Source organism: Aethalodelphis obliquidens, unplaced genomic scaffold, assembly GCF_003676395.1.
Source record: "Aethalodelphis obliquidens isolate GAN/ISIS:26980383/991018 unplaced genomic scaffold, ASM367639v1 scaffold72, whole genome shotgun sequence".
NCBI classification, from domain to species: Eukaryota; Metazoa; Chordata; class Mammalia; order Artiodactyla; family Delphinidae; genus Aethalodelphis; species Aethalodelphis obliquidens.
The window spans coordinates 10,743,574-10,760,483 of record NW_020838016.1 but is presented as its reverse complement, the minus strand read 5'-3'; the positions used below and the strand labels follow the sequence as shown (position 1 = coordinate 10,760,483).

General features: G+C 40.3%; 1 protein-coding gene across 3 annotated transcripts in view; it reads left to right on the top strand.

Moving 5' to 3' along the window:
• SLC9A9 (solute carrier family 9 member A9) overlaps nt 1-16,910 on the top strand; it is a 537,427-nt gene that overhangs the window by 138,210 nt on the left and 382,307 nt on the right. For all 3 annotated transcript variants that reach the window (XR_003429705.1, XR_003429706.1, XM_027091611.1), the window contains exon 5: nt 16,505-16,620. Coding sequence is in view for 1 of the 3 variants with exons in the window: in XM_027091611.1 (XP_026947412.1) it covers nt 16,505-16,620 (116 nt within the window). In the remaining 2 variants the exon portion in view is untranslated. The remainder of the gene's footprint in view (nt 1-16,504; nt 16,621-16,910) is intronic.

Genomic DNA, 16,910 nt, shown 5'->3' with positions numbered 1-16,910 from the left:
TTAAGCTCAAGGAGCTACAGCCGGTAAAGCAGCTGAAGGCTGTGGTTCGTTTGCAGTCCTCTCTCCCTCATCCTCTTGCTCGTCCTCCTTTGTCCCATTCCGGGTCTCACCCGTTGTGGTTGGAGAAAACATGGCTGTTGCTCCCCATAGATCTCCCAGACATCCGAGCCAACAGCAAAAGAGCCACATAAAGGGCTTTAGCAACCTCCTCCACTTCCACTCTGTAATTATCTCTCCTTTTTCTCCCTCTGCCTGCTGCACATTGCCTCACGTACCATCTCTCCCTTGGTCATCATCTTGCTTGGTTTTGTTTGTTTGATTTTGTTTTGTTTCGTTTCGCCTCAGCCTTTGTCCATCACCCTTTGAGCTGACAACCGCATGCTGGACTGATTTCCTAACCTCGACCTTGTGCTCTCTGATGATGCTTCTTCTGAGTGTACTTTCTCCTCTCACAGCCACATAACAGGAGAAACTTGCCAGAGTTCAGCATAGGCACCGGGGCTAACCGTGGCCACTCTTCGCTACTTGGCAGGAGTCTGGAATGAGACCCTTTAATTAATCTCTTCTTTTTTTTTTTTTTTTTTTTTTTGTGGTACACGGGCCTCTCATTGTTGTGGCCTCTCCCGTTATGGAGCACAGGCTCCGGACGCGCAGGCTCAGCGGCCGTGGCTCACGGGCCCAGCCGCTCCACGGCATGTGGGATCTTCCCGGACCGGGGCACGAACCCATGTCCCCTGCATCGGCAGGCAGACCCCCAACCACTGCGCCACCAGGGAAGCCCTAATCTCTTCTTTGATATGAACTGATAATTAACAAGCAATGCTTAATAAGAAATTAAGTATGTGGGGTTTTTGTTTTCTGAAAAATATTGATATTTGGGTCTTGAAGGAAAAACACCATTTCTCTTTTGAAAATAACTCAAAGCAACACCTACGTCAACTCCAGCCAAGTTGCTATGTGGTGGCTTTGTGTGCAGTAACAGAAAATGACTTACTCTTTGGGGTATAAACCTCACATTTTGAAAATGCGTTTAACTGAAGATATTCTCTTTGACAATCTCCTTGTGAAAAGGAGTTACAAACAATTTTTTGATGTCATAAAAAATTTTTTGATGTCATACCTTCCCCAGATTTTCTATGACAATTAGAGGACAGTCAATGCTGCCCTCACTTCTTGGCCTTGTAGTGTGGAAGTTTTTGGTTTGTGATGGCTCTGGTCTGACTGGGGCTCTTTCATTCCTGGCTTGGCCTTCCTCTCCACCTATCCCTCTTCCCCACTCTCACCAACCTTCTTATTTGATAAATAATTATTGAGCACCTTATGTGTAAGTGTCCTAGGGATTTGGGGATGGCTAATACAGGATGGTCCTTACCCTCATTCTAGCAGGAAAGACAGGTATTAGACAGTCTATTATACAATTAATCATTTAATTCTATGGTGAGTGCTATGAAGAAGAGAAGGCATGACAAAAGCTTCTATTAGGCAGATCGGACTCTTGCAGGACGGTCCAGAATAGTTTCATTGAAAGAGTGATGTTTGAGGACTATTTAAAAGATGTGGGTGGGGCAGAGAAAAGACATAAGGGGTAGTCTGGTTTCCCAGGGCTGGTAATAGTGGGGCACAATTATCTGAGGGGGGAAGTGATAGAGAGGTATTAGAAGAGATCTGTGTGGACAGGACCAACTGAATTTAGGTGTGACCTTTATTGAAGGACAAAGAGCACATATAAACCCTGAAGGGAAAGAACTGAAAGCATAAAGAATAAATACCCCAACCTTATGCTTGTCTGCCACTCTGATCTCCTGCCAGTGTCCCTTCACCCCTTTGACCTGTTGGTCAAATTGAACCAAAATCCAGAGAATAGGAGAGCTCACTGATAGAGCTCATACACGTCAGCCTCCTGGAGCACAGAGCAGGGTGGAAAGGATGGAGAATGGACCCGGAAAAGACTAGCCACCACAAGTATTCTGGCATTTAATCTAAGAGCAATGGGAAGTCACGAAAAGGCTTTGAACATGGAGCTATATGGTCAGATTTGTGTTTTACAATGATTCTGGCTACACATTGGTGGGAAGTGAAGGGATACAGGGAGACAGTTTCAGCAAGCATAGAGATATCTGGAGGAGATGTGGCCTAGGCTAGACAGAGGTATTTGAAACCAACTCAAGAGGCAAAAGAGCAGTTTAGTGATAGATTGCCTACAGGGAGGGGCATGGGGAGGAGGTAGAGATACGTCTAAGATGACCTCCAGTCTTCTGGGTAGGAGTTGCTGCCTTTGCTGAAGAAAAAAGAAGAAAAAAGTCACTGGAATAACCCCAGGGTTCTGGAGAAGATCCTATGTTCAGACTCAAAGCTAGTGAGTTTGAGGTGCCTACAGGTCCTCCTAGAAGCCAGAACAGGAGCCTGGGTATTAGATAAGGTAGAGAGGCTGCTAGACATCCTGTTCAGTGTCATCTGGGAAATAAAAATGAGTTGTTCCCCAGTCTTGGGGAATTCAATGAGTTTTGTGAATGTCTCCTCCCATCTCCTGGGAAGGTTGAGGTATTTGACACAGGCAAGGATAACTTCATCTGTTTGCATTCTATTCCAAAATAAGCATTTGTGAAGGAGCTACTGTCAAGTTAGGAAAAGAGTGCTGGTTAATAAAATCAGTTCCTGGTGCCAGACTTTAGGTCCTGTCAAATCTGTCTTTATTTTTACTTTGATAACTGACTGAATGCTGGAAAGTATTGTCAATTATGAAGTTTCCCATCTTCCTCTCTTGGTCTTTGCTTTTATTTTATTCTTCAGATTTTTATAAAATCATGAAATTTTAGAGTTTGAAATCACCTTAAAATTTATTTAGCTCCACCCCCTAAATTCACTCCCTCAAGTACACCTGTATCCTTTTCATATAATAAGCCAGCATCCTTTTTGTAGAATACTTAAGGGATGCTTAAATTCCTACAGGGAAGGAAACTCACTGCTTCCCACCAGAGTGGATTCCTACCACACTGTGGACAGTTCTTCAATAGGCTGATCTGACTCTTTGTAATGTCCTGGTTGTCTGGAGGAACATGGATTAAATCCTCTTTCTCCCTTCCAATGACCATCCTCCAATTCTAAACTCTGGGTACCATGTTGCTTCTTGGCCTTCTCTCAGGTGGCAAACCCAGCTCTACATCTCCTGCCCATCTAACATGTCTCTAACCCCTCAGTATCTTAAGAGCCATTTTCCAATGGGGTGTTTTGAATAAGAAAATATTTTAGCTGAGATCAGACCAATTTTGAATACAGTGGAATTAGTATGTCTCAAGGTCTGCACAAATATACTTTCATCGATACAGATATCTTTCCCCTCCACTACTTCTTTTGCCATAGATCTGTCTTCTCTTATCATCTTCTCTTGTCACGTCACTAGCTTTGGGAATTTTGTGATATTTGTTTGAATATTTTCATTATGTGGGTGAATAAACCTATCAAGCTATTCGTGACCTCCTGGCAAGCTTCTCTTCACCATCTTCTGCGTGGCTACTTGCCTGCTTTCTTCAGGGGCGCCCAAAATTGGATGCGGTGGGGTCAGGGGAGGTGGTCTCTCAGTTGTGTGCTGTGCTGACAACACTAGATCCGGTTGAAGAATCATTTAAAGGAGGAATCTCTTTGCCAATGAGGTCTTGGCAAATGTCTATAATGAAATTAGATGAAAATGTATGTTTCTATGTTGAAAACAACCTATTAAAGGCTTCTCTTGATAACTCCAAATCTGAGCCTTTCTCAATTTGCTGATTCTTTGAGGGAGGTGGTCTCATAGGCTAAATGGCCTTTTGTGTTTCTCAACAAAAGTAAGAGCTGGAATAACTAAATAAGCCCTTGGGTCATTCAGTAGTGGTTCTCTGGTAATAATATTGTACAAAAGGAGGACTATTATTATACCCATTTTATGGACAAGGAAACTGAGGAAAGGATGAGATAGACAAGTTGCCTAAAGTCAAAGAGCTAGAAAGCAGCAGAGGCATCTACCATAACAGACTTTAACAATCCGTTTACTTCTCTACATACCTGAGTAGACTCCTCATTATCTTTTTTTTCCATTTTATGCCTAGCACCTAGCAGGGTTCTGGATATATAGTAGGCACTCAATTAAAAATGTACTGTATGGCTTAATAAATAAACTTGATTCTTACCTCTCCCTCTGAGCCTCATTTTCTATAAAGAAGAAAGCATTTACTCCTTCTATTGATATGTTGAGTTTTTAAAGATGAAATTATGCTTGATAATAACAGGTGCTTTGTTCTTCAGAGGTATAGTTGTTAAGAAATTAAATCATTAACTATTGGCCCATTTACTTGGGTGAGTCCTCTGCAGATGGTTCACACCACCATGTCTGTCTTAAAGCTGAATTAAAAGCCCATTCAATTCAAATCACATGGGGACATGCCCAACTGTCTACATTTCAGTTCAGTGCCTAATAGTGTAAAGCAGTCTGTATGTCAGGTAGGATGGGGGTTAGTAGACAATAAGTAGGGGCATAGATGAAGAGTAGTTATATCAATTGTCTGGTGCTGTGTAGACCAGATAGGTGGGTAATTGTCAGAAATGTTCCTATAGGTTGGTCAGGCTGGCCCCAGGTAGATCTAGCCCTGGAGTCTGGTCATTTAATATTATGACAGGGACACTTGGGAGTAACAAGATTTAACAAACCAAATGGCCTTTTTTTGGAAATGCTTGTGTTGCTGGGTTGATGGGGAACAGCAGTAGTGATCTCAAGGCTCAGGATCTATAGGGGAATACATAATTTCTTTATGGCACTAAGTATTTTATTGTTTTCTTGTTCTCTAAATCATTTGGGTGATTTTTTTCTATATTTGATTAGTTGGTAAACTCTTTTATTAGTAGAGAAGCCCATGAGAACAATCTGTCTCTGATAATTGATTTGAAATATTCCAAAAGAAATTCACTTTACAACTACAAAGGAATTTCAAGTAAGAAGTTGTATTACATGCATCAGAAGCAAAACAGACCATTGGAAACTCTCCATTCTAGATCAAAAAGTTTTCAAAAATATATTGACATGGTTGGAAAAGAAGAATCAGGGCAAGGAATTAATGTTTGATTTTCGTCACTCACAAGATGTATTGTTCATTCTATCTTGTCACCAATAATGATAATATATTTTAAAGCCATCAGTCAAACAGTGAATAGTGTAACATCCTACTTTGAGCTAAATATGTTTTAAACGTCTACATTATTTATGAGCTTCCTACTTGCTGGAAAATTCATCTGATTGGGGAAAATCCTGAGAGTTGCATTTTCTGGTTATTTACATTCTGTTGCAACCAGCAGTTGGCTTTAGGGTTCCAAATGGTACAGCTGAAGAACATAAATATGCTTTAGGGAATATGAAAAGGGATAAGAAGTTTTCTGGGAATAATAGATTAGGCAAATTATATTCAAATCACAGGTTCTATTCCCTTTGCTGAAATCCTAGGCAGCAGAGTATCTGTGGTATCTGCCAGTTCTGGTAAAACCTCTTTAGGAGAAAACTGGCGTTCCAGTCCTGGCTCCCCTACCAGCCGAGTTCAGTGTGACTTTGACCAAGCCACTAACCTAGGTGAGTCGTGGTTTTTATAATTTTAAATAGGGATTCTGAGTTGAATAATTTTTTAAGTTTTTTTTTTTTTTTTCCCAAATCTAAACAACTGGTTCCAAAGTGTTTCAGTTTCACATCTGAGGAAAAATGGTGGAGCAAATGCTGTGAGGTGGTAATAGGCTGCTAAGCTCCTTGGGACAGTTACCTTATCTGTGAAAGTAGGATAATGGAGCTTGACTTTATCCACCTCCCAGGAAGGGTGAGAGCAAGTGAGGCAACAGTCATGCATGTGTTTTTAAAGATGAAAAGTAGTGGCTAAGGGCCTAACTATACAGGGCAGCAGGCTCCTCTCTTGCTGCTTTAGCCGGGATGAATTTCATAGTTAGAGAGATTTTGTACAAGCTCATTTGTTATTAATCAAAGATTATATGTATATATGTGTATATATATATGTGTGTGTGCATGTGTGCATTACACATGCACACACACGTACATACACGTATTTGTACTGCCAATCAGAGCTGCTGAGTTGATATAGTTCAGCCCAAAGCAAAGAAATGGGTTTTTTTATTTAACAGGCATAGTATTCCTTTAACAGACATGCAAATTTCTGCTAAGAGTAAAAAAAAAAAAAAAATTTAAAAAGAAAAGCTTGAAGATACCCTTTATCACTTTTGAAGACTCAGTAAAACTTTGCAGTGACCAGCCTCAGATGTGATGAGACCAAAGCAGTCACCCAGCTCTTTCCCTGTGTCAGTGAAGGGTGGGTCTCTGTACCTAGGACAGAAGTCTCTGTGGAGTTGTAAATCAAAGGCATAATGGAAGTCTGTTCAATTTTACATTTTACTGGGAGAGACATTCTTTCACTCCCTCTTCCCCACCTCTTTTTAAATTTTATTCTACAAAGAGCTCCAGATTGGAACTGAGAGGTAACAGTACCTTGAACCTTCATATGTTATTCAATAAGCCTCTTCACTCATCCACAAATCAGCAGGGAGACCAAGTCACCAGGCAGTGGGTAGTAAGTATTAGGTGCTTATCTGTATGTGAACCTGTATTAATTGCATCTCAGGCAAGCTCCATGTGTGAATTCAGAGTGCTGCCTAGAGTTTACCATTAGAGCCAGAATGTATACAAGTGTCTCAGTGATTTTGCTGAGTTAGCAGCATCCTCCTTTAGGGTCTCCTACTCAAAGTGTGACATGGGACCAGCAGTATCAGCACCTGGGAGCTCATCAGAAAGGCAGAATGGCAGGCCACACTCTACTGGTTGATCCTTAGGTGACTGGTCTGGACACTAGAGACATGATGTGATTTAGAACACTTGTTCTAGATCTGGCTGCATAGCGGAACAGTGGAAGAACTTAAAACATACTAATGCCTGTGTCCCACCTAACAGAGATTCTGATATACTTGGTCTGGGATGTAGCCTGGGCATCATGATTTTCAAAGCTCCCTATGTGATTCTAATATGCACCAAAATTGGAGAACCGTTGAATTAGACTATGTAGTAATTCATAGTGGAAGAATCCATCACACTAAATTACCCAACTTTCATTGTCCACACCTCATGTGTTGCCACCCACTTGCTTTGGCGGCCCATGTTAACTTTCCCTTAGTGACCACCCCTTTACATGACTACAACTCGTGTCTGACCCCATTGGTCCTTCAAGAAATATGCACCTCCAGTGCTTTCTTCCCCCAGACCATAGTTCTCCTTTCCTCCCCTGAGCTATCCCTTTAGCTTTCTTACCAAACTTGTTATTTTTCACTTAGTAGTCCAGTTATTTACACACTTAGCTTGTCCCTTCTCTAGGAGCTGTTAGCTCCTAGAGGGCAGAAGCCGTATCAGATTCATCTTTGTAACCTTTAGTATCTAGCAAGGTTGGGTAATATGTGCATAGAATGGAGATGGGAACAGAGAGGGAAGAAGGCAGAACAGTCCAGATGCGCTGTCTTTCTTCAAATTAGTCAGGTAAGATAGGCACACAAAGAATGCATGAGTGGAATGTAGGATCTGGATGAAATAAAGAAGAGAGGTTTGTTAACCACATCAAAGGGTGGACAGTGGGGATACAAGTTGAAAGAGGAATGGCAGCAAGAGAGCAGTGATTATATCCAGTAAGTATTAGGCATGGTTTTCTGAAAGGAGAAGGCAGAGTGCCCAGGTTGTAGAGAGAGCTGAGATGACTCAGAGCACTGTAAGGGCCACGCATCCCTGGCTGCTGGCGTAGGCTGACAAACTGCAAGGGAGGTTGTCATTTAGGGTACCTGATGCTTTTAGTGAGTGTGACTGACTCCCACACTGCCTTCATTGTTCCTCTCAGTCTTCTCAAAAGCAATCCTATTTCACCCCTGGATGAGCCAGCATACTCCCAGAAAGTGGATCTGAGTAGACACACAATTAGGATGCCTGGTCAAGTTCTCACCTGTGTCTAGTTCACCTTTCAGTAGATCTCAACATCTTACTGCATTTCAGCATTGTGACTTCTGCTCATTCCAAATTCATGCTTGGGATTTATATCACATTTCCTCCAAGAACTATGAAGCACTTAACAGGAGGGAAGCTTGTTTCCCTGCAGGCAACTCTGTAGGTTGCTATAGGGCCTCTGGGGAGGTCCAAGAAAGTGACAAGTTGACAGGCGAGTGAGCAGTAGAGTATGTGGAAAAATGGACTCACTTAACTTTGTTCCAAGGATCCCAAGGTCGCAAAGCCTCAGACCCCAGCCATGGTTAAAAAACTGTGTATTTCATCACAACCTCCTCTCTGCACCCTTTCCATTCTTGAAAAGACATGGTGACCATGTTTTCTTCTAGGCCCATAGGAAGCCTGATATAGAACTGACTGAAAGGGAAAATCATGGAAGGTATGGTGCTTTCCAAACCCTCTTACAGCCAAATTTGATGCCGAAAAGCAAGGTCTTCAAGGCATTCCTGACACTTAAAAAGCTGGTCCCATTATGTATCATGCTAAAAACATTCTTTCAGAAACAAAGAATATAGTAATTGACTTTTAAAATTTGGGAAACCAAGGCAAAGATATCTTAAATTTTCTACACAGTGTCCTATACTAAAAAGTAGAAAGGAACATACATTTAAATCTCATTTCTATCCTTAGCTGGATTTCCTTGTCTGTAATACAAGATTCCTGATGGCTGCCCAACTGGTGTGTGTGTGTGTGGTGTGTGTGTGGTGTGTGTGTGTGTGTGTGTGTGTGTGTGTGAAGATTTAAAAAATATAGAAAATTCACTCTCATGGGAGCTCTACAGAGTAGGAACTCAAATGTTCATATGTTCATCGCCTTCCTCCTTCCCCCATTTTTATTCCTAATACTTTTATTCCTTAAAATCTCAGGGCCAGAGAGCCACCTACCCAATGACAGTTCAGCGCCTTGAAAAGAATTAAAGTTCCATGGGGTTGGCAGCCAAGAAGAAAGTAGGAGAGTAGAAGCCATGGGGGTACAGTTGTCTTGCTGATGGCTGTCGCAAACAAAGTTTTTGAGCGGTCAAATGTTCCGGCATAGAATTTCCCAGCCCTGACACATGCATTTATGCCCCTGACAGTGAACCTTCCCCTCATCTCTCCTCTTCCTCCTACCCCCACCCCCTTCCCTAACCAGCCTCCTCTTTCCACTTAGGGACAGAAAAGTTGGATACAACCTTTCCCTTCCTCTAATCCTCTCTCCCTCTACCCCTTTCAGAGGAAAGAGGATTAAGGGCAGGCAGTCTGCACTCTTCCTAGTTGCTGGTACAAGATAATCTGATAGAGGAACTGGACAGGAGCTCACTTGTCACCATAACAAAGCTGAGTGGGGCTTCACCCGATCCCCTATTTTCTTTTATCATGCCCACAAGCCACCCAGTTGATTCCTTCACCCTCCTCTCCTCAGCTTTCACTAAAACAGAAGGAACAAAGTCTTGGGACTGGTGGGAAAACTAGAATGGGCCAAGGGGTCATCTAGTGCATGAAATCTTAGCACTTGACTCAGCTAGAGCAGGACCCACAGGCTTCGTGGGCTTCTTGGGGCCGAGCAGCCCACTCTGGGTGCTGAGATAAAGGCCATAAATAGAGTCACAGTTCAGTCAGGACAAGCCTTTCCCCGCCATCTCTGCAAGTGGGTGGCAGATGGCATATGGTTTCCTGGATTGCTAAAGGAGAGATTTCATTTTTTGGCCATTGTATTTTTATTGATCCAAGAAGAAACCACCTTCAGTAGGAACAGTTTTGCATTCTGGGGAAGAAAATCAGTAGTTTGGGCATCTCACATATAGATAGGATATTGCTGGCAGTCTCCTTACTTGAGTGTATATTTCAGATTCATCAAATATGCCACCTTCCTCTCAAAGCCTTTCCTGAGTCCCCAAGAGAGCTGCTTCTCCTCTGTGAACTCAGTGCATTTGATCTGCAACTCACCTAGGACACGTAACACTTTCTATCACGTATTCTGCTTTTGTAGGTGACTTGTCTCTCCCTCCTGAGGATGGAAATCATGCCTGACTTATCTTTGCATTTCTCATAAGCCTTAGTAAAGGCTTTTATGATAGTAAATACTATATATATAAATATATATATATAGAGAGAATTTACTATCATATATATGTATGAGTTTATATATATATTAACATATGTGTGTGTGTGTATACACACACACACACACACACACACAAACTGAAAAACAGTGACAAAAGAGGAGAATCATTTCTTTGATACCTAGGAGCAAATGATCCTACAGACCCTTTAAGGCCCATATCGTTTCACCTAAAACCAGACTCACCATCTCACGCCACTACTCTTGACAAAGCAGAATTCTTATTTTGTAACTCCTGTTTGTGAGCACCCACGAGATGTGAGCTTCTTCACAGCTTCTTCCCCACATATTTAAGATCAACTCAAGTCTCACCCTAAACCCCCTTCTGGAGACAGACCTGATTTCCCTCATAGCCAGACCTCCCAAAAGGATGGGTATGTTGCCTGTCTCAATTTCCTCATTTTTTCCATGGGCTCTTCAACCCATTCTAATCTCACTTTAGCTCCCACATTCCTAATGACATTAAATGAAAGGGCTCGTTTGGCAACATTCAATCCTACGTATCATACCCTCCTTCTGGAAACACTCTTCTCTTGACTCTTGTGACACTCTACCAGATTTCCACTCATGTCTCTGTTGACCGATTCTTTGTATCCTCTTTTCCTCATCATCTCTACCTCATCTTCAAATGCTGGAGTTCCCAGGCATCAATCGTGGGCCCTCGTCCATTTTATGTTCTCTTCACATTTTCGTTCACACCCAACTCTGAATACCCAACAGGCTCACCAGCTTCTCAATCTCAACATTTCTCAAGTTGAACGTGTAATCTTTCCTATGAAATGAAGTCCCCCTTTATTGTTCCCAGCTAATAGAAGTGTGGACATGTGCAATCTGTACTTCTCTCCATAGGACTTAACCACAATACTGGTAAAATAATAAATTATAAATTAGCTAGTAAACATCTGGCTCCCCCAATAAAATATAAGCTCCCTGAGCGGAGGAATTATGTCTGTTGGTACTTATTTGTTGAATGAATGAGTTAATGAGCAAATTAATGAATGCATGAGTGAATGAATTTGGCTAGAAGACCTTCCCAATTCCATCCACCCCAACATTAATAAATTATGAGTTCTCTCATGGAAACAGAGAGCAGATAGGTGGCTGCCAGGGGCAGGGGGCAAGGGGGAGGTGGGAGAAGTGAGTGAAGATGGTCAAAGGGTGCAAACTTCCAGTCATAAGATGACTGGGGATGTAATGTATATCATGGTGACTATCGTTAATAATGCTATCTTGTATATTTGAAAGTTGCTAAGAGAGTAGGTCTTAAAAGTTCTTGCCACATACAAAAGTATTATAACTGTGGGGTGATGGATATGCTAACTAACCTTATTGTGGTAATCATTTTGCAATACATACATATATCAAATCATCATATTGTATACCTTAAACTGACACAATGTTATATGTGAATTGTATCTCAGTAAAGCTGTAAAGAAAAAGAATTTATGGGGCTTCCCTGGTGGTGCACTGGTTGGGAGTCCGCCTGCCGAGGCAGGGGACGCGGGTTCGTGCCCCGGTCCGGGAGGATCCCGCATGCTGGGGAGCGGCTGGGCACATGAGCCATGGCCGCTGGGCCTGCGCGTCCAGAGCCTGTGCTCCGCGATGGGAGGGGCCGCAGCAGTGAGAGGCCCACGTACCGCCAAAAAAAAAAAAAAAAGAATTTATGACTTCTCTAGTGGGGTATTGCTCTTGAATGCATGCCCCAGGAAAAAAAAAGAAACTGTGAGATTGAAACTATCCATAAAATGTGAACAAATAAATAAAGATGCTTATCCAGAGGAAACGTTTGAGTATAGAAATCAGAAATTTAGGTGCAGATTATAATCTTTGTTTTGCTATCAGAGCCTGTTGGTGCTGGGCTTTCCCACTGCAGAGTGAGGTCCATGTAATGGTCTGTTTCACAAGCTTTCACAGGCAGGAATGTGGCTCTTCTGACAGTTAACAGGCCTGGTCCACACAGCTGTTTCCAAACTGACAGCAATTCCCCTTGCGTATCTCTAGCAATTCAAAAAAACTGCTTTTTCCAGTAGATCTATTCATAGCTTGATCAAGACTATTTTTAAAAAAGAAGATGTATTCTTTTTAAAAAATACTGAGAGAGACTAAGATGGCATACTTAAAAATCATCCAAGCAATTGAGCCTTCTGGAACTTTTTGTTTTGAAACATTTTTGCAACATGCCTTTAGGTGTGGAACTTTAATAGTGTGAAACAAGCTCATGAAGTTTAAAATCAGTACGTGTGTCACAAACACTCAATAAAGTGAGTATGTGGAGCATTGTGTAGGACATTTCTTCAAATTCTCTTTTACCCAATGCCTTCTATAAGTGACATGACTGCCATCCTGTGAAACTCTACTCTTTGAAGACGGGTCATGGATTTGCACCTTTGTATCCTCTGTAGCATAAGCACTCTGCTTTTTAAAGAATAGCACTAAGTGGATATTTGTTGAGATCAATGTTATCAGCAATTTTGCTTTTTATATGGCAGTTCTGCTTCTGCCCATCCCTGTGACCTGGGCTGTCCCTAAGTACAGGCTGACCCCAGAAGGACATCTCACTTGGGTCCACCATCTTCACAGCATTGCGTGCACTGGAATTCACTGGCTTCCCTCTCCCCATCAGACCACATCTTTCCTGTATCCTGAGCCATCTGAAATAGTTTCTGTGAAGTGCTGATAGAACATACCACCCTGTGAGAATGTGGTGGTTGCTAATGGGTTCATTTATTTATCCTCCCAGTTAATACAGTTATAATTAGTTAGTTACAATAATGTAGCAACAATAACAATAGCTAGTTATTTTAAAAAAAGTGCCTGGCACATAACAGATACACACTAATTATTGACATTATAATTATCAGTGACAATGACCATTGTTATTGGTAATAATAACAAAATGATCATACTGAGCTCATACTGCACTGGGCTTTTTCTGTTTTTCTTGACCATTGTTATTGGTAATAATAACAAAATGATCATACTGAGCTCATACTGCACTGGGCTTTTTCTGTTTTTCTTGCTTTTTAAGGTATTATCTCAAGGAAGATATTGGAATTACAGTTATTTTGTGTCCAGGGGTTGATTTGGAGTAAACAAATCATTTACTTTCTTTTTTTTTAAAAAAAAAACTGTGTGTATAGGGGTATGTGTATATGTGTGTGCATGTGTGTGTGTGTGTGTGTGTGTACATGCACATGTGTTTCTCTTGATTTCAAAACAATTCCGAATCTCTATAGAATGGTGGTTGTGTATGCAGGTTTTGACATCCAACTGCCTGGGTTCAAATCCAGCTCTGTCATAAGCTAACTTCTGTGACCTTAGGCAACTTATTTACCCTCTCTCAATCCTGATTTTCACCTTTGTAAAAAGGAATAATTATAGTACCTAACTCAAGTATTATGAAGATTAAATGACATAATGAATGTCATGTCACATAATAGCACTCACTAATGTACACTGTTAGTTTTTTATTATGACTGTTATTTAGAAAGAACTGAAAAATGCAGAATAGGAAAAAAGAAAATAGTCACATGTCATTTTATAACCACTATTAACATCCCAGACTATATGCTTCTGACCTTTTTCTGTTTATATGTGTGCTTAAATATATTCAATTTTTATAAAATTAGAAATTATTATATATTACCACTTTATAATTTGCTTTATCAATTTACTTTTCTATGCCTAATATACACTCTTGTATATAGTATTAATAGTTGCATATTAGTTCGTTATATGTGTGTTCTGTAATTTATTCACTGGACATTTAGATTGCTTTGAATTTTTCACTCATGAATAGTAATAATCTGAAATAAACTAAATAACTTCTGGTGTGCATTCAGATTAATTTCTTGGCAAAAATTCATAGAAAATCATTTAATAAGCTACAGAATATAAAAAATTTAATACTTTAAAAATAAATTGTCAAATTGGCTTTTATAAAGACTTTAATTTTATTTTCATCAATAGTATATGAGGCTTCTAGTTTCCAAGTAATCTTCCCAAGCCTGGGTAATATATATGCATGCATATATTTTTTTTATCTTACCCAGTCTAATGGCTTCTGTAGGGCAATATGGGGCAAGTCATTTTAATTCTGAGGCTCAGATTCCTAACTTGTAAAATTAACTAATGGGTATAGAATTCAGAAATATAGTCATAGGTCATAAAGTTGATACTGATTCCAGAGCCTATCCATGCTCCATATTGGAAGTGTAGCTCAAATGAGGAAGAACTGTGGTGAAGTCAGGTTAACACCAAGTGAGGCTGAAGGGATGACTCTCGGAGAGCATTTCCCTGGTAATGTTGTGACTGTCCAGAAAGTCTCAGTGTTCATCAGACCTGCAGATTCTAATTCAGAGGGTGATGCGGATAACATATAATTAAAATCTATGATTATATTTATTGCCATCTGCCTTGCTATAAACGACATGCTCCATAAGGACAGGGATCTTTGTCTTGTTCACTGATGTATTCTAAACACCTAGCACAGAGCCTGACAATAGTAGGGGTTCAGTAATAAATATCTATTGAATAAACAAGCTGAATGACTCTACTCTTAACCTGTCCAGAGGCTGCATGCCCTGGTAACCAGCAGAATGCCCTCCCCAAGATAAGTGTAGGTGAGCTGCCATGATTGAGGCCTCTTCCCAGAAACAGTTGCTGTGTCGCATGACACAGGCTTTCTCAGATATGTTAACACTTGCAGCCTAGTTAAGCTTCAGCCTCCCCTGCTAGAATCCACACACTTCACAGCAATATTGGGTCTCTGTTCAAACCCATGTGGTTGTCCTAATAGTTCAGCTAATGGGTAGTAGTATCTCCAAGTTCTTGGGGATACTCCGTTGCTGCACCTTTGCCCTATATAGAACAACCACCTTATGGACTAGTTAAGAGTATACTGTATGAGATAACATATAATGTACAATATGGAACTATTCATGTAGGCAATATTATGTAGGAATTAAAAGCCCGGGATCTGGAGTCAAATTTCTCAGTTCAAGTCTGGGTTCCACAATTTAATAGCTGTGTCACCTTGAGCAAGTTACTTGATCACACAGTGTTCAGTTTTCTCATCTGTAAAATGCAAATAGTACCTATCTTGTAGGATCAATGTGTGGATGAAATGAGTTAAAACATGTGAAGAAATAGATATAGAAAGTGAATATTACCATTTTGATAATTACTATTAGCAGTCATAATCTCATTGAGAATTTACTATGTGTCAAAACCCAAATTTATATTACCTCAGATAATCCTTAAAACAGCTCTGTAGACTAACCATAACTCTTTTCCCTACCTCAGAAGGTTTTAGTAATGCCCTAAAATCACATAACTAGTAAGTGGTAGAAACTGGATTTAAATGCAGGTGTGTCTGAAATATTCTCTCATAGAGAAATTTTTCATAAGAGAATTTGAAATATCCACATTCTCATTGTCATTAAAATTTCAAATATCTGATTTCTAGTCTTTTTAGTCATGCTCACAACCCTAGAACATTTTTCAAGAAACTAATTTAAATACGTGTGAATATCTAAGCAGCAGTCTATTGGTCTGAGAGTCAGTGGTTTCTAAGGACTCTTACAGTCACTTTCAGTGATTCTACCGTGGTCCAGTTCACCAGTTTTTGTGTTTCCTCCACTAGGATTTAGAAAAATCAGTTAATTAAATACAATTTAAAAGCTATAGGGTGGCAAATGATGACCAAAACAGATAATTTGCATTCTATGGGTTTGGTAAACATAATCTCATGAAAAGAATGGCTTTCTTTGCAAGATCAAAATGTAACCATTTCAAGATTCATTTTCAACTGTGTGTTGAAGTTACAGGCGCTCTAAACCTAACAGTGTTTTCTCTACCTGGTGTGGAAGTGTCCTGACACCACCAGTAGTAGAGACTCATCTATTGTAAAGTAACTGGTTGACTGAGTGCCCTGTGAGTGGCCAGTATCCTTCTCATCACAGTGACAGACTTGAAACTTGAACCCTTTGCAGACACCCTAGCAGACAAAACAGTAAAACTGAAAAGCAATCCATTTACAGATGTCAACCCAGCCACTATATTTGTGGGTATGATTTGCTATGCCGTATTTCACAGGTAATTTTTTATATCCTTGAGATTTGTTTCCACTGAAGTACACTATAAAATGTTCTTTTACCTTTTGCCAGGTGAATAAACTGTGATATTTGGTACAGTGTACTGAGAACTAGCATGGCTACAAATAGGCAGAATAGTGGTAATTTGTGCCTCATCCTTATTCAAGAAGCCCATTAGAATGTCAGCTATGATGGCATGGGTTTACACAGGATTCAAGTTGATGTTTGAAGATCATATTTTTCTCTTCAACAGGTTAATTATGTATGGCTTTGTGAAGGCCATGGTATATGCTGACCAGCTGAAAAATGGAGACTTTCATTTCACTGACTGTTTGTTTTTTGGTTCACTGATGTCTGCTACAGATCCAGGTAATTGCCCAAATGATATGTTGCCTTCTTTCTAAGACTCAAACATTTAAATTGAATTTTTCTCTGATGACCATCACCCGAGTCTACATAATAATATTCCTTATTCCTTTTCACTTGCAGTTGACATATCTGTTAGTGATTACAAAAAAAGAGAAAAGAAACAGGTGAATATTCTAACACCTCTCAAAAAATAGTTCTGAAAGCCATTTCAGTAATGGGAAAGACTCTTTAAAATTCATTACTGTTTATTTCTGTAGAATATGTAGCCATTTTGAGCTGTGGTCCTTAAT